Genomic DNA, 18,460 nt, shown 5'->3' on the forward strand with positions numbered 1-18,460 from the left:
TTAAGAATTTGCCTGTGATAATGAATTTTATAGAGTGAGTGTGCACCTGGTAGAGAAGGGACTGAATGCTCCATCCCTCCCTTGCTAGCTCACTGTGTTTCCATATACTTTCCTCTGCAGCCACCACAGAAATACAAGCAAGCAGAAACAAGACTGGCGTATCACATAAAATGGGGGGTAAACACTCCCAACATAGAACAAGCAAAACCTCAGAAAAAATAACATTAAGCTCTGCAAGCGCCATGGTTCCTTCCTAAAAAGCCTTACAGGGATAAATATAAACGCCCCACCACATAAATTGAATTCTCTAGTCTTTTGTAGGAAGATGCTCCACAGACATAATGATACCAGTCCTGTTGGACAGGGACAAACAATTTTGTTTGGTAGGCTGGGATAATTATGCCCGAATCAGGCCATACATTTGTGCCTGAAACTCATGGGCTCACAGTGCCGTGGTACTGGACGTTACGTAGAAAGCTAAGATTTGCTATGCGTTCAGTTCAAGACACTCTAGGTCCTAAAGTGGGGACACTTGTGCAACTCTCTAAGACTAGAGGCCATGAAGCATAGCCCAAAATAGTTAAAAGTACTTGCATACCACCCAGAAGTAGAAATTTGGTATGCATACAGATGCCCCAATTACAGTCGTACCTTGGAAGTCAAACTGAATCCATTCTGGAAATCTGTTTGACTTCCAAAACGTTCAAAAACCAATTCGTGGCTTCTAATGAGAAGCCGCGTAAGCCCCGTTGGACATTCGGGTTCCAAAATAATGTTCACAAACCAGGACAATCACTTCCGGGTTTGCGGCATTCGGGAGCCAAAACATCCGAGTTCCAGGGCGTTCGACAACCAAGGTACGACTGTACCAGGAAAGTCTGAAGGAGGACCATTTAACACCCAACAGTCAAAACTCAAGAACGGCATTTGTTCTCCAGGACAGAACACACAAAGGACTGAATGCTGGGTTGTGAGATTCTGTTGTTCTTTCACACACTCCAATAATTAACTCATTTTGTTGTGGGAGGAGGAATCATTACCAGTAGAAGCCGGAGACAAGCAATCCATTATTGCAGAATGTAAGCTACATTAGTAATATTTGCCTCTTGCAATGAATACATGTTCAGAAGCAAAGCTACTCCAAAGCAGCAGGAACCTGAGCTAAAACATGACTCGACTCTACTTTTCACTCTAACAATCTCAATCTTCTTTCTCTCCAGTGCCATCAACACAGATGCAATTCACAAAAGCAATTACAACAGGCTGTGTTTTCAACAGAGATTACAGGCAAATGAGACTTCCTTTACTACCATTTTTCTCCACTACAAGGTATACAACAGTTATCTGCCCTTTCTTTCAGCTACAACAGTAGCAGGTCCTTAAAAGTAAGAAACATGCGTGCAAAAGACATGTAAGCTGGGGAAAGAACAGAGCAGCCAAAATATTCTCAGGGCTCTAGATTTCATGGGTTGGAACAGTAATTTCTTCCCCTGGTGGAAGTGCCTCATTAACCTTAACTTTTTAACTTTGAATTTGACGTTCTATGCAATAACCTATATAGTTTCTTTTGACAATATCACAGAATCATAGAATTGTAGAGTTGGAAGAGACCACAAGGATCATCTAGGCTAACCCCCTGCAATGCAGGAATCTTTTTGTCCCAAGTGGGTCTTGAACTCACAGCTCTGGGATTAAGAGTTGCATGCTCTACAGACTGAATTAGCCATCTTCCTTTGGCTGCCTTCGTTCCATATACAATGGTACCTCGGGTTACAGACAATTCAGGTTACAGACTCTGCTAACCCAGAAATAGTACCTCGGGTTAAGAACTTTGCTTCAGGATGCGAACAGAAATCGTGCGGCGGCGGCACAGCAGCAGCGGGAGGCCCCATTAGCTAAAGTGGTACCTCAGGTTAAGAACAGTTTCAGGTTAAGTACGGACCTCCAGAACGAATTGAGTTCTTAACCCAAGGTACCACTGTATAGCCAGAGGAGGAAGAAACTCAAGGGCTGCAGCAGACCCTATGAGGGACTCATTACAGAATCTTCATGGGCAGCTGGTTCCTTAAAAACACTCCGCTTTCCACACATTTCAGACATCTCAAGCTTCTCACCTGCTTTTAAGGAGTCCAGTTGTCAGGAAAAACATTCCCATTTCATAAAAAATGCATCCCTTCCTCTACAAAGCCCCAGAGAAGAGGGAGGCACTAATTTACGTTACCATCTAGAAGTCACCCTCTGGGAGTGTCCCCCGCCCATTTGGTGAGTAGGACACCCAACACCACACAGATTCCTCTCCACTACAGTTTTCAAGCAGAAAAGAAAGAGCAGGACTTTCTCCATATCCCACACAATAAGAGAAGACAGAAAACACAAGAGTGGGATTGGTGGCGACTATAAACTTTGTGGACCCTAGCCGCAAATCACACATCACTGCACAGAAAGGTAACAATTTGTTTAGCCATTTGCAGTAGCATTACAGACCTCACTGCAATAAAATCTTAAGGTTATCATTTCTTCATGAGAGAGTTCAGGTTAAAATGTATGAGGGTGACACCTCTTACACAGAAAGGAGCATGTAGTGTTTTACAACTATGAGAGCCCAGCTAGAAAGGAAGAAGGGCAGAGTTGGTAAGCTTGGTGCATCAGGACAGGTAGGGGAGGTTTTGCCCCTTGTTGCCGTGGACCCTCAAAACTAGCCAGAATGCAAGTAAACCTATCTCCATAGCCATTCAGCTGTGACTCTTGGTTTCTGCAGCTCGGACAAGGAAACTTTTGCTTATTCTGGCCCCATCAGGGCTCAAAATAGGTGTAAGACAGAATTGTAAAAATGTTTGTACCCTAGCTTGCCTTTCCTCTGTCGGGGAACGACACATGGTGACACACATGAGAATCCCAGGCGGTCATCCATACAGGAACTGACCAGACCCAGACCGCTTAGCTTCAGCAAGGGAGTGGACTCATGGGCATTCAAGGTTATACTCTGGCATGAAACATGGATTCCTTTTGTTCACATACTGTTTGAGAGAACAGCTGCAGTTTGGGGCACACATAAAAACAAGTATCAGTGATAATCACAATGGTGAGAGTAGTAGCTTTTCTCCAACTTGGAAACAACCCTCATCACATAGGTTGCCTCCTTGTCCTATCCTCACCCTCTACAACAAAATATGAAGCTCTAACCCACCTTCTGCAACCTGGTGCCCTCCAGACGTTTCAGAATACAGTATGACCATTGGCCGACAGACATCTGAGTTCAAAACACCTGGAGGGCACCATTTTACAAGCTGAAGCTATAAACTAACTCTTCCCTACAAACTGCAGGAAGCCACAGGAAGTCAAGTACTTTGATCTGTGCCTGGTATAAGCAGCCTAGATGTAGTTCAGAAAAAAGTTTATTGGTTCCCAGTTCAGAATAAATACTATTTTCTTACTGTAGGAGCCTAGCTCTGGAAATACCAAGCAAAGGGCAACACCCACCCAAGCCACATTTTTACCATGAAGCTGCTGACAGAAATCAGGATTGAAAAGAGCAGAACTCTAGCTCTGTAGCAAGTGCAATGATTTCAGGACAGTTGTGCCTCTGCCACAAAAATCTGACAAAAGTGTGCAAGTAGAGAGAAAATTGCATAGGGAATTTATTGCCTCTAGCTCTAAGCACTTCCTAACTTCAAGTATTTGTTCACCCAAGTAAAACTTAAAAAGACAAGTGTTTGGTGTGTTAGGATGACAGTCCAAGGACTCTGAGCAGCTCACCCACCCCTTCCGTTAATTTCATTTTGATTTGGCCAATCATGGCCTAGTCTGGTTCACGCCCCCTTGTATGTGAACCAGAGAGAGTGACTCACCACAAGTTGAGCATTTTCAGGCAGCTACAATAGACAGTGTGAGGAGAAAGAAAGAAAGACAAATAAAAACACAGAAAGGTAGGGAGACATTAGTTCAGAGGCGAGATGGAAGCATGTCATGGCAAGTCATGCAAACATGCAGTGCAGATCTGTGATACACACGACGTCTACCTGCCTTGTCAAACCTGGTTCCACCTGAACCTTCTGCAACTAACCAGGAAAGAGCTATCACAAGGGATTGTTGCTTTGAGACAAAGTTTTCACAACTGTCTAGGACAACTATGTTAGAGCATCAGAAAATCATCATTGACGGGAATGTGCTCTAGAGACTTTGGCAGATAGGAGCAAGAAGGTTTCTGAACTTTTTAAGTTGCAAGGAAACTCTAGAGATAGCTGGCTAAAAAGGCTCAAATGCAAATACCTTAAGTGCTTTGATGGAACATGGCAACTGATCAAAACAATACCCCTACATTTCCTTAACTTCATTTATCATTTTGAGGAGGAGTTAGTCTCCCTACATGCCTTGGAAATAAATTATTATTACCACCACCACTACTGTGTTATTTAAGTTTCAGAATGTGCTGGAGAAAGCAGAAGTAACACTTCTGGCACAAAGGATTTACAGTCTAACTTAGGCAGAACATAGGCGACAGTGGAAAATGTGGAAGAAAAACCAAAATAGATGGGACAACATCAAATGAGCTTATGGTCTGGAGGAAAATAATGGAGAGCCTTTAAATTTAAAGGCTACAAAAGACAAAGCTGGTGTGGAAAGTGACAAAGAAAGCTGGAAAAGAGATTTAAGACAATGGGTGACTTTCAGCTACGGTAGCCAGCAAAAAGAGGATGCAATACCATGGATGATGGTTTAAAACAGTTTTAGAGGTGTAGTATTAGCAGTATTAAGACAACAAGAAAGGGAAGCATTCCATGTACACAAGTTTGCAGTCTTGGGAGATTGGCAAAATATCAAATTTCTGCCAGCAACAGAAGTAGGGACAGGTAGTCAGGAGAGGAAGTGTCTGAGTGAAAAGATCCTACCTCTGAGAATCAGAGGCAATATACCTCTGAATACTAGCTGTTGAAAAACAACAGCAGGAAAGACTATTGCCCGCATGTCCTACTTGTGGACTTCCCATAAACGTCTCATTGGCTACTATGAGAAACTGGATGCTAGACTGCATAGGTCTTTGTTTTGATCCAGTAGGGCTCTTCTTAGGCTGATATTTGAATTCTTACCATGTTGTTTAGTTTGGGATACAGGAGTTGTTAGCAATGCAATCAAAATAAAAGAATTTATTAGAAGTTGATAATCATGAGTTTTAAAAAGGGAGAATTTTTAACTGTATAAGTGTAGTAAGCACAAGCAATGAGAGCTAAATGCAAGCAACCAAAGGCAAATGGCTACATTTTGAATGGAAGTACGGCATATTATGGGACGTGGGTGGCGCTGTGGGTAAAACCTCAGCGCCTAGGACTTGCCGATCGCATGGTCGGCGGTTCGAATCCCCGCGGCAGGGTGCACTCCCATCGTTCGGTCCCAGCACCTGCCAACCTAGCAGTTCGAAAGCACCCCCGGGTGCAAGTAGATAAATAGGGACCGCTTACCAGCGGGAAGGTAAACGGCGTTCCGTGTGCTGCTCTGGCTCGCCAGATGCAGCTTGTCACGCTGGCCACGTGACCCAGAAGTGTCAGCGGACAGCACTGGCTCCCGGCCTATAGAGTGAGATGAGCGCACAACCCTAGAGTCTGGCAAGACTGGCCCGTACGGGCAGGGGTACCTTTAAACCTTTAGAGCATATTATGAGCCAGGGAATGAAATAAAGGAAAAGGAAAAAAGAAGTTAAAGAGGATCAAGAACGGCAAAAACAATATATTTAAGGGAAAGTTGACATGATTGAAAGTACCAGATTGTTTAATTAGAATGCAAGGTACTCTAAGGTTTGACCAGAAGAAGGTATTGAAAACTTTGGTAAAAGTTAATCTAGCAAAAATCAGATTGAAAAGAGTAAAGGAAGGAGTTGGAGGTCACAAGGTAAACAGGATCATACGAAATGCTCAACAAATTCTGCACTGAAAGGTACTGGATGACAGCTGAAAGGGGGAAGTATGAATATAAGGAGGAAATAAGGACTGAGAAATATTTGTATGCCTGAAAGCCCACGATAAGGAACTAGGCAGCACAGAACAAATGAAGATAGCTAGAGCGAGAAATCAGAGGTAGGAAAGGATGGATCAAGAGATCAGGTTGCATGACTGAAGGTAGTGAGCATCTTTCATATATATATGAATGATAGAGAAACTGATTAATGACAAAACTAGGGAATTCTGCATACGGAGGGAAATGAAAAAAGGTCTGGATAGAAATTCACAGAGAGATCTTATATTCTTTGAGCAGGAGGTTCACAGCAAGAAAAAAAAGAGCAGACAGAAAGGCTTCACTAGCAAGAAAAAGTCTGGAGACACACAGACACAGCAGGCTTAAAAAATGACGAAGTCACACAGCTTGAGGTAGACAACATTTGAATGGTCTGTTAGAAGTTGATGGCTTAATAAGTAAATAAAGATCATCCATGGCTGGGAGATGAACAGGCAGAAAGGAAGAGTAAAAGGCAGAGCGAGGAAAGAGAAGAGACAGCATCTTGCCTAGAGGAAAGTAAAACTGAAACGCCTTTTTCAGCTTTCCAAATTTTACTATACAAGTTAAACACACACACACACACACACACACACAACCTCACCCATCAGTTCTATGCATAATTAATTACCCCTAAGCCCTATGAAATTAATAAGACTGTGGTATCAGTCATTTCCTTTGAATAGCTGTACTTTTCAACTGAAGTATCATATTGACTAGAAGTCTGTGTGAATTCAAATGTCTTGGAAACTTTTACCATACCCAGGAAATTGTGGATAAAGCTTGAATGTGCAATTTCCATGGAAAGGTCAAGTGCAGAGGAGATATGGTACACCGTGTTGTAACCACAGGACCTTCCCCAATTCCACTGTCAACATTAAATGCCCCTAACTTCCCTTATTTACTGCAGAAGAAAACAATTCTTCACATAGCTCAGCTGTAAAATCAAAGTCAGTAATGGTATTTTATTGGCATCTCCCACTAAGGAGGCAATCCTAAGCATGCTTACTAGGGAATAAAAAACCTCAATGAATGTACTGTGATTTATTTTCAAGTTAACACATCCAGAGATATTGCTGTTGTCACAGCTGCAGCAACAAGTCCACCACAGGAGAGTATGTCCTTGGGGACATTCTGGAGTCTTGATTTTTAGGCTCCATGGACATGGCCTAACTTAACTTAGCTGATGCTGCAGCACCAAAGCAAAGGCTGTCTTGCACAGAGCAACAAGCTGAACAATTTATTGAAAGCTAGCATCCAAAGCGAAGTACAAGTACCAAAGCCCAGTTCACTTGAGCAGCACTTGGTGGAAGCTAGTCTGCTGTCAAAAGAAACTCAGGCAGAAAGCTCTGTATCATATAACAATAAATACCCAAAGTGGTCAATATCTCATCCCACCCCCATCTGCTGAAATATATTGTTCCCCTGCAGAGGAACAGAGGCTCAGCTGGGAATGGAACACACAATTATTAAGTTTGCCACAAGGACCACTCAATTTTATTTAAATACATTCAAATCCTGAATTTCCTGCAGCTATAAAGCTCTCCTTAGGGCTGAAGACAGAAATGTTCGCAGAACGATAACACATTTCTTGGGTAATGGAGTGCTTGGCGATTACTTCTCAGCTGAAGATTCACACCTGAAGCACAATTAGAGGTATTGCATACACTTGCTTTTCTCACAAGCAATTTTAGGCTATTTCCAGCCTAGGAAATAAAGAATCACAATGCTTGCCAAGAAGCCTATGCTGAGACATTCAGTAGCCACAAGCCAAGTCAGTCAATCTGCTATGCCTTGATCTATGAAGCCTTTGTGGAACCTCCTTCCCATAATGCATTGGGTATGTGCTGACTTCATTTATAAAGAAAAGAGGACTGCTGATTACCTAGAGAAGATTCCACATCATGGTTCATGTAATGGTAGAAGATCATGCAAAGTGCCACCGGATGGTGGAGATGGAAAAACAGCCAAGGCATTATTCCCTCAACAAAATACCTTGCAACACTCAGCAGGCAGCTTATAAAGTTACCTTACATGTTTCCATAGCAAAAAAAGAAGTTACTCGCAGTCTGACAGGTTAACTTAAAATTGCATAGGCTCAGATTTCAAGAATGAGGGATAAAGAGGGACTCTGACTTCTGCATCCCCAGCGCTAGTTATGCGCATACAGTTTGACAAACAGAAACTACAGCCCTAACTCAGAGGACGTTTACTATACATGCCACTTGCAAATTCTTCTGAAATACTGATTTGCAATGCATGCTCTGGCCAACAGCAACATTACCTGGGCAGTGCAAGTGAAAAGAAGCTGTACCATCAGCAGCAGCACTAAGGATAACATGCAAAAACAAAGCATCTGATAGCAGGTTATGGATATAGGCATCAAACACAAGAACACACAAACTGATTTGACACACAAATGATGCGGGAGGGAAATTGCTTTCACAGCAAACATACTTAGCTTCCTCCACTACTTCCACCTCAGTACGTGCTGCAATTTGTACATTGGAAGGTGCTCCTGTTGGTTCATCGATGTTCAACTCACCATTGGTCGAGCTTACCACCTTAAAAAAATAGAAACAAAGCCCCAACATTAATATGAAATCATAGCCCCAGTTTGTGTCACACGCATTGGCACATTAAATTAAGTGAAAAGGAAACTTGGTGCTCAGAAAGGAAGTTCTCTGCAAACATTCCTGCAGTTTTTGTTTTTTTCTGATTAGGATATACTTTAAAAACGTGTGAGACATAGAATGAATTCTGCAGAGTACTAGTTTATGAATCTTAAGGCATTAATTTTTACACCTCTAGCCTAATTTGGGATCAAGAGGGTTCCAATGACAGAGAAGATCCACAGTGCTCTGAAATAATCAGTGGACGCATCATCAAAAAGAAAGAAAGCAGTGCAGGTGGTCAAAATATACATATAGTGTGCATGACCAAAGTTTGCCTGTATAAAACTGTCTGAGGAGTGATGGCTTGTCTCTTTCTACTATGTATAACATACACACTCCAACTACAGAGTGAAATAACGATTGAAGCTGGGACCTACATGTGAAGCACATGGTCTGTCCACAAGTTTTGCTCTGCTTAGAAAGAGGGGTTTGTTTTTTAGGGGTTTTGCTTTGCTTTGCTTTTTTCACATGTATGAAGGTAAATGGACTACTAAGAATCTGTGGGCTATTAGTTTTGTTTGCTTATTTTCAACACTACCTTGGAAGCATTGATTTCTCTTTACCAAATGTTCAAGCAATTCTGGTTGGTGAGGGGAGGAAGCAGAGATATCAGGGTAGCTGTAGCCAGATACCAGACAGCAGCAGCCTCCTTGTATACTCTCCACAAATTCTCATCTATTTCCTTATTGCCTATTTCAACTTACTTCTATTATCCTGACCACTTTCAGATTTCTTGTCTCTCAGTTCTAAAAGAGACTTTGCATACTCATGTATTTATTTATTGCAGGGAGGTTGTCATGCAATTCCACTGAAGTCTCAGAACAACTGCCTTCCTGTTTGAGATTCTGGGTCCTCTGGTCTGAAACTTTTTGCTCCCAAGGTTTGAGGCTTTTTAGTTTACTTTTAAAAAAGTGAATAAGTGGGTGGGGAAATCGCAAAGTTGTATAAAATCATGCATGGCATGGAGAAAGTGGATGAGATGAACACTAGGGATCAACCAATGAAGTTGTCAACAATAAATGAACAGTCAACAATAAATAAAGTTCCTGGTACAGAATAATAGAATACAAGAAAGAGTAAATCCTATTGTGCTATTGAGTGAAATTTAACTCTTAAGAAAAGAAAGGTAACAGCTTTATGAATAGTTCTAAACTTCTACTCTCCTCTTTCTCCCCCTTTCTAGCTACATAAATTATTATCTTTTCTTTAATGATAATTACACCTTATTTATAACTTTGTTCTACCCGATACATGTATTTATAGCATTTGTTTCTAAGACACTGTGGAAATACCATAAGCATGGTAATATTAGTTACAAAATAAAAGTATCTGGAAGACACTAAAACACAATCTGAAAAAAAAGAAACAAACTCTGTCTAAAGCATCAACATAGACAAATGGTGACATCATACTTGCCTACCAAACACTCTCACACAACACCAAACTGAGGAAATCTGAGTACAGACAAAGTTCTCATACTGTGCTGCCTCATACCTTGTGACAGGCAATTCACACATTTTAGCTGAAGCATCAAGTTAACCAAATATGCACCAGAATGTGGTGCATATGAACGTTACAAGAAAGTGACTGCGGTAGAAAAGATGTGTGGAACAGAGAAGGACAATACCTGTACTGATCCCCCATGCCGATCTGAAGTTAAGTGAGATTGCAGAAACAAAGCATTGGCTTGTCGCATTGGTGCCATTTCCCATTCTCCGCGACGTTCTGATGCAGACTGCATAGGCATTTGCAAGCACAGAGCAAAAAGACAGGAGGGAAGGCAAAGGTAAACCAGAGCAAAGCAATGCTTTATTTTAAAAAGCACATTGTCAGCTCGCTGTAGGGTGGGCGCCGAGAAGCAAAGCAATGAAGAAGTATTAATTCTGACAAGTCTACTCCCAACCGTTTGCACAGAAGCCAAAAGCAGTAAATACCAAAGTGGACTTCCTACTGTGGGGGGGGGGGGGGATCCAGGGCAAGTCTCTGTTATCAAACATTTTAAAGGTTAGCCAAACCTACTGGCAGTCACACAATCTCTCACACATGTGTACATAGTTTACAGATATATACACACGCATCATAGGTCCAAGTATAAACCTCTCTTCTCAGCCCAGTGCTGCAGTGGAAATGCAGATCATTGCATTACAGCGATGGGTAGAGAGATTTAAAGCCATCCTAATACTGCAACAGGGAATAAAGTCCTATCTTGCAAAAAGAGTCTCTCCTTTCTTCAAAGCCTGACATCTACCATTATATATCACTCATTTCAAAAATACAGTAAAGCAGATTAACAGGAAAGATTCCTAAATACAGGATAATATTAATTAATCAGCCTTCCTACCACCCCAATCACCCAAGAAACAGAATTAACAGTCTTTTCTCTGTATGTCCCTCTTTATAAATTAAGGTTTCAGTAAAGATTTGAATGGAAAGTTATAGCTGAAACAATGCTATGCTAACAAACCTGATTTCGGAGAGGCTGCATCGATGATCGATCCCGATGTGCATGGATGTCTCTTGTTACAGATGGTCCAGACTCCACATGCATGGGCCCCACTGGAGTGGGCTGGAAAAGAAACACACATACAAAAAGAATTGACCCACCAGGTGACTCTCAAACAATCTGTTGACTTAACAACTAGAGCAGATAATTTTTGAGTAGAAACCAAACAGATGCTGTCCCCCATCTTCAATTAATGAACTTGCTGCTTTCAGCCAGTGGCCTACAGCTTCTTCAAGACAAAGAGCCACACCTGAAATCTCATGCTATCCAGCTGGCCACAAAAATGCACATGTTTAACATCTACATGAATGTGGTAGATGCCACACTGCTGTTCTGAACTTCTCCTCGTTCTGGACACTCCCCCACCTTCCTGGAGGTTTAATCTTCCCCCAATAATGATGGACAAATGTCTCTTCAGAACATTTGAGGTTTGCTCTTCGACTCCCTCTTGGTCCGAGAGGAGAGTTTGGCAGTCAGATTGATTCACCCACCCTCACCCACTGGTCACATTTGACCCTCTAAAGGGTGGGGAGATAACAATCTGCCTGCAGGCTAGATAAGTTCCTCAATGCTGCCACACATGGCTGAAGGCAGGGAACAGATATGTAACATGAAAATAAGCTTATGGCAAATTTAGTTGATAAGGGAAAGGAGAAAAGGCAACTAAGTCATACTAATAAAGAAGTAGAAATGAGCACAAACAGTTACAATCGGTCATATCTGACAATCTACGGGTCTGGAGGAGAGCCAAGAAAATATGCATTCTGTCATCCCTCCAGTCACAATGCAAGAGCACCAATTGCATCTACATTACAATACTACTTGTTCGGAAATACACATTTAGTAACTTGAACAAATAAAAATGTTTGGAGCCCTGAACACGTATATGGCTTTGCAGTAAAGTTTTCAATGTACAGCAAAAAGGTCATCTTGTGTTCTCAGCTCATCATGAAGTGATTATTTGCAATGTAACTGGCATTTAAAAGGGACATTATAGAAAGAGCAACAGTCAAGAAAAAAAAGGAATATGTCACTCAGCTCCAACATACAATTGGCCTGCCAACCCAGTCGTAGGCGTAATCAAAGGTGAATCCTCTCTTTTCAAATAACTCTGTGAAGATTGTTCGTAGATAATCATAGTCTGGTCTCTCGAAGAAGTCTAATCGTCTGACATAACGAAGATAAGCTGCCATCTCCTCTGTTAAAGGGAATTAGGAAGAAGCAACATCAGATAATCTGTTCAGAAAGAAGTAGAAGCAGAATACATTTCAACATTACCTACTGGTCGGATTAATCCCCTAAGATATAAACCTACAAAAGTAGATGAGGGGGTCAACAAACCTGTACCACCAGTAGGATGATATGCAGTCACAATTTCCAAATGGTTCTCCTTAGTACACTTGAGGCCATTTAGACATATGAAAAGGCAAACTTTCAGGTAGCAAAAATATATACTGAAGAGCGGTTTAGAGAGGAGGAAGCATTTACACCAGACCTCCCAATTCTCTCAGTGGACATCAACATAAAAATACACATTTTTTCAAGTGTACTACCTCAACAGTTCTGGGTAGGTTAAAGCATGTTTATATTAAATAGATGGGCTCCTGTCTTCAAAACAAGGGCCCACAAGCCAAGTTACAAAGAGACACAAAAGCAAATGAAAATAATGAAGAATAGCTGCATTTTAAGAGCTATTTGAGTCTAGGTCCTTGCCACAACGTTCTGTTGATGTCAGTGTGCTATAATCAGATGCAGGGAACAGAGCCTACACTGCTAATCTGGAGTCAGCAATAACCCAAACAAGGCCACAAATGTTTTGAACAATAGCTCAACATACTGTGTATAAGACGCTATTTTTTCCCTATTTTTTCAAGTTTAAAAATGGGGGTCGTCTTATACACAGATAGTGCATATGGGGGATGTCTTTATTTGGAGTTCCAAAAAATGGGGGTCTTGTTAATACACGGGGGCATGTTATACACAGAAAAATATGGTATGCTGCTCAGAAGTTTAAAGGGCTACTTGATTTAAATCAGTCACAACCTGCTGGTCTTGAATGTTCTTTGAGGTACAGCACCTCTGCTGACCTACATATGTATAATGACGAGCAATATGACAGCTATCAAACAGCAAAGAGGTATTTCTTCCCATTGTTAATTATGTTGCACTTGCATGCTTGACTAAAAGAGAGAGTGGGTGCAGGTAATTATCTCCCCGACCCTCCCCGATGACATCAATAGCAATCAGATTGTTTGAAGTCCACATAAGTCTAAAATAGAGTATTTTCAGGTTCATCACACTTATCCAATGACTCACAGACTTAAGAAGCCTATTCAGAGCCTCTACTGCCTCCCTAGGATTCAGTGAAAATGAGACAGAGTTGGGTGCTAGTGTGCTAACAACACCACACACCTCCTAAGAACCCAAGGAGGACTGGAACCACCAAAGGCAATGCCCATGAGGTCCACATTGGAAGATGTCCCAGATGGACCCCAGCCACAGTCCATGATATTGGATGTTACCACTGAGAGTTCTAGAAGAAACAGTGAAGAAAAACATTCCTCTCAATTCATTTTCCAGCAATCAAGACACTTTCTATCCTTGAAATGGGTCAACAACCATGTTTGCTAACTTGTCACTCAGCTACTCACATCACCATTCTAGGGCCCTACCTGTCAGAAATAATCAATTCCAAAGAAGCGCATGGAGGACTGTAGCCATATGCAGGCTACAAAAGAAAGCAGGCTCTCTAGTACATAGCAGAGTTGTTGTGAACTTGACCAGACTGATTTACTCAATGCTAGGACTGGCACTTATCATTAGCCAGGTGGCTGCAAGCAATCATTTAAAACCAGGGAAGGGTAACCTGTGGCTCTCTGGATGTTAATGGACTCCAACTCCCAGAAGTCACAGCCATTATGGTCAATGGTCAGGAATGATGAAAATAGTTACCCAACAACACTTGGAGAGTCACAGGTTAAACACAAGCATCACTGAAATTTATAGCCAACTCTGATGTTAGCCATACATTGAACAAAGAATCCAAGCATACCAGTAGGAACACATTTGTTCCAACACTTGAAATGCTGCTTTAACAAGAGCCTGGTTCCTATTTTCAGAAGGCACCTTGCACAGAAGATACACCACCCACTATGAAACTTACCTGGGAAGTTCTCACAGAGAACATCAATTGGAGTGTTCCTCTTTGTGTCCCCAATCTTCTGGTATCTCTCTTTTAATGTATCAGCCTGTGTAAGGCAAATATATATTTTAAGAGGGTTAGGCTACGCAGTAAGGCAAGCCACTCTTTTCCTCTCTCTGCCTCCCATGTGCAACATGGTGATAATATTGACCTATTTTATCAAGTTGTTGCAAACTAAGATTATGCAAAGCCATTTGAGCACTATAAAGTGCCATATGCACATTACTTGTTACTACTATTGCGTGAACAGGTCTGCATGCGCAAGCTCGCACAACATGGCTTTCCTGCCAGCTCCTTGACCCATTACAGCCAGTCTGCACCCTCTCCAAAGCTCCTCTTTCTACACCGCCCAGAAAAGGGGTGTTTGAAGTTATTTTGAAACGTGCTCTTTACAAGAACATTTACTCTAAGACCATTACTATCTATAATGCATGATAATCAGCAAGTTGAGAGCGACTCTACTAAACTAATTATCTCCTTCACCCATTAACTCTCTAACCCTTTGCTGTATTCATCCTGACAAAGGACTTCCATCTGCACCACAGCACAGCTCATCAAGCATCTGTTTACAACAGAAGATCTAAAAAGGACGGGAGCCTGATCCTTCCCACCCAATAAAAGCCTATTCCAGATTTTTCTCCTTTATTTGCACACTAGACCTCTTTTTTGTTACTGTTCCTTAATGAGGTTCCAAGAACAAAACAAGGGGAGTTGATGCTAAACCTCTGTGTGGGAGGCCTCCTCCTTTGTGGGATGACAAATTGGATGTGAGGGACCCCAGCTGTGAAGTGGACAGGAGGGGCTAGGCAGATGAAGAAGGACTATACAGAGAAAAATCAGGCAAAATGAAAACGGGAACTAAAGGGAAGCTTGAAAATGCAGGTAGGTAGCTGTGCTGATTTGCCGTAGTCGAAACAAAATAAAAAAAAATCCTTCCAGTAGCACCTTAGAGACCAACTAAGTTTTTTATTGGTATGAGCTTTCATGTGCATGCACACTTCTTCAGATACCTGAAGAATATTTGGTCTCTAAGGTGCTACTGGAAGGATTTTTTAAATTTTGTTTTGAAAATGCAGTTCATCTGCACTGGGGCAAAATGCGGATAAGAGATGCAGCAGGAGAAGCATGTTTTGCAGTCACATTTAGCTGCTCAGTAAGGAATATGTCAGCAATTAAAAACAAAAGGGCAAGACATGGAACTTCCCCTGGCTGACTATCAGGATTAAATTCAAAGTTGACTAGCAAACTGAAGAGTATCATAGTGAGTGGAGCTTGGGCAATGAACCAGTCAGAGCCAGTTTGCCCATGAAGACGGGTGAAATGCCCGCCTCAGGTGGCAGAAATGCATGAGGTGGCGCCCCACCTGCCCCACCACTTCCACTGCCATAAGGGAGACGTTCTAGCACCCAAACATTGCCTCTCATCTTCCCCGCACCTCTGGGGAGGGAGAAGCCAAGCAGTAATGCTTCGAGGGATGCCCTGGTTCCTGCCAAGTTTGGCAAGTTCAAAGGCATTTCTGTGTGACATGCTGCCACTTGGCTCCCACTTCCCCAATGGGGGGGTGGGAGAAGCCAAATGACAACGTTTTGAGGAGTGCCCCAGCCCCTGCAAAGTTCAGTAAAATCCAAGGCGCAGAAGTAGTAGTGTTGGGGGGTAAGGAGTGAAGACAGGAGGTGGGATATCCTATTTTGCCTCAGGTGGTGAAACAGGAAGAGCCACCCCTGCCACCAGTTATCACTGCCCAAAGCCATGTTTTCTTAAAAACTGTATAGTCGTACCTTGGTTGACGAATGCCTTGCGAGTCAAACGTTTTGGCTCCCAAACACCGCAAACTCGGAAGTGAGTGTTCCAGTTTGCTAACGTTCTTTGGAACCTGAACATCCGACACGGCTGACGCTGCAGCCAATCGGAAGTCGCGCCTTGGTTTCCGAATGTTTTGGAAGTCGAACAGATTTCCAGAACGGATTCCACTCGACTTCCAAGGTACCACTGTACAGGTAAAGCTCTACGTCAAACAGGAAATATCTGCCGGCAGCTATTATACTGAGCAACACACTTTAGCAAATACCTTAAGGCCTTGCCAGGGCAAACTGCCTCGAAGGAAATACATGAACATATGTCCAAGGGCTTCCAAGTCATCTCGACGACTTTGCTCTGAAAAGATGTAAGAAAATGCACCACTGCTTTATCCGCTCTATCAGAAATGCCTACTAAATTACATTCCTAGCTCTGGCACAATGTGGAAAACATTTGTAGGCATCAGGGAGCACACAAGGGGATATTTGTCAAAGACTCCTGATTGGCCATGAAGTCTTAGTGTAGATTTATCCTCTATTTACAAAAAGACATCCCTGCTTCATGCTCTATGGATGAATTGGCTCCAAATCTAGATACAGCTATTTCATTAAAGTGCTCTTTAGCTTATTGCAAGTCAGGAATACAAACCCCAGGACTATGGTAAAAATAGGATTTACAGTGGTACCTCGAGTTAAGTACTTAATTCATTCTGGAGGTCCGTTCTTAACCTGAAACTGTTCTTAACCCAAAGCACCACTTTAGCTAATGGGGCCTCCTGGGGCTGCTGCGCCGCCGGAGCACGATTTCTGTTCTCATCCTGAAGCAAAGATCTTAACCTGAGGTACTATTTCTGGGTTGGCAGAGTCTGTAACCTGAAGCGTATGTAACCTGAGGTACCACTGTATAGGGTTGCTTATGCAACCTCTACAAGATGGATAAATGTGTCCTTTCAAGTATGACATAGCCTATGCTGTGAAGCTTCCAAGATATTCAACGGAGTACAGTGCACTCTACTAGTGTGAGGACAAAGCATTACAGGGAATGAGAAGTCAAGATTGCAAGGACAGTAAAACAGTAAAAGCTCCAAAGAAGCCCATGTGGATCACGCAAGTGCAACTAAGGCATTTACATAAGTAGCCAAACAAGAAGCACTCTGGAAGCTAAATAATGCTTTGGGTGTTTTCTGCTAGAGCTGGCTTACAGGTTGACATAAAACAACACAAACACTGATTTGCTAAAAATCTATTTCAGAGTTTCAAAAAGCTATCAATACCAAAACAGCTAAGGACAAAACTGTGTGTATATGGGCAAGAGCAAAATCCAAATGGAACTAAAAAAGTGCAAGGAAACTATTGAAGAGCTAGTCAGATGAAAGCCATTAATGGACCAAATGAAAAGCTACTGCTGTTGGTAGGTTTTCATTTGGTCTGGTAAAGGCTATTTTATGTATATTATTTGTAATCAACATACCGTATTTTTCTAAGATTATATTTTTTCCTAAATTTTTGAAGTTTAAAATAAGGGGTTGTCTTATACATGGATAGTGCATAGTGCATTTTCTTAATTTTGAGTCCCCAAAAATAGCGGGTGTCTTATACACGGAGGCATCTTATACACTGAAAAAGACGGTATTTATTAATATTCTTAACAATGAAATTTAAATATATTTGTATAAAAAGGTGCTACTGACAGGTAGGCATGCAAAATTATGCAACAGTAGCAACAAAATGTCTTTCAAATTGTAAGCCTGAGGACAGAGTCTTCTTCCACTTAAGAGCAGGATAAAAATCCTTTAAAACACACAGAGAGCATTCAAATGTCTCATTTTTTATAACATCTGAAAATGTTTTAATGGCATAAGTTTTGTAGAAAAGAGCCTGAGCTCTTCCGCTAATACAGATGAAGTAATACATAATACAGATGAAGTAAGATACAAAGGTATCGTAACAAACCTTTGCCAAGATGGGTGTTGATGGACATATATCTGGCTGTTCCAGTTAGACTCTTGTGTTCCCTGTAAGGTATGTGTTTTTGGGTTTCAGGATCAATGTACTCCTTGGCCAGTCCAAAGTCTATTATGTGGATGATGTGTTCTTTCTTATTTCCTTGTCGTCCAATAAGGAAGTTTTCTGGCTTGACATCTCGATAAATGAGATTCTTTGAGTGCACAAATTCCATTCGAGAGATCTGTAAGACAAGACAGTATTAAAATGCCTTTAATTACAAAACTGTCAAGAGTGTGTCAATTATTAAAGAGCTAGTGTACATTAAAGTGTAAGTTAACATCATTCCCAGATG

At 41.7% G+C, this 18,460-nt stretch overlaps 1 protein-coding gene across 16 annotated transcripts in view; it reads right to left on the reverse strand.

Annotated features, from left to right (window-relative positions):
• Positions 1 to 18,460, reverse strand: part of CSNK1G1 (casein kinase 1 gamma 1) — a 53,340-nt gene that overhangs the window by 13,085 nt on the left and 21,795 nt on the right. For 7 of the 16 annotated variants that reach the window (XM_083413146.1, XM_083413140.1, XM_083413132.1 and 4 more), the window contains exons 6-12: positions 18,115 to 18,349; positions 16,434 to 16,519; positions 14,327 to 14,411; positions 12,213 to 12,361; positions 11,125 to 11,226; positions 10,288 to 10,395; positions 8,443 to 8,549 (exon numbers count right to left, since the gene is read on the reverse strand). In XM_083413146.1, coding sequence (XP_083269272.1) covers positions 8,443 to 8,549; positions 10,288 to 10,395; positions 11,125 to 11,226; positions 12,213 to 12,361; positions 14,327 to 14,411; positions 16,434 to 16,519; positions 18,115 to 18,349 — 872 coding nt within the window. Of the gene's footprint in view, positions 1 to 3,829; positions 3,873 to 7,451; positions 7,625 to 8,442; positions 8,550 to 10,287; positions 10,396 to 11,124; positions 11,227 to 12,212; positions 12,362 to 14,326; positions 14,412 to 16,433; positions 16,520 to 18,114; positions 18,350 to 18,460 lie in introns of those variants that run through there. The other 9 variants (XM_083413136.1, XM_083413138.1, XM_083413137.1 and 6 more) reach the window with 4 other exon arrangements.

This window comes from Podarcis tiliguerta (assembly GCF_965153285.1).
Source record: "Podarcis tiliguerta genome assembly, chromosome: 14".
Taxonomy (NCBI): domain Eukaryota; kingdom Metazoa; phylum Chordata; class Lepidosauria; order Squamata; family Lacertidae; genus Podarcis; species Podarcis tiliguerta.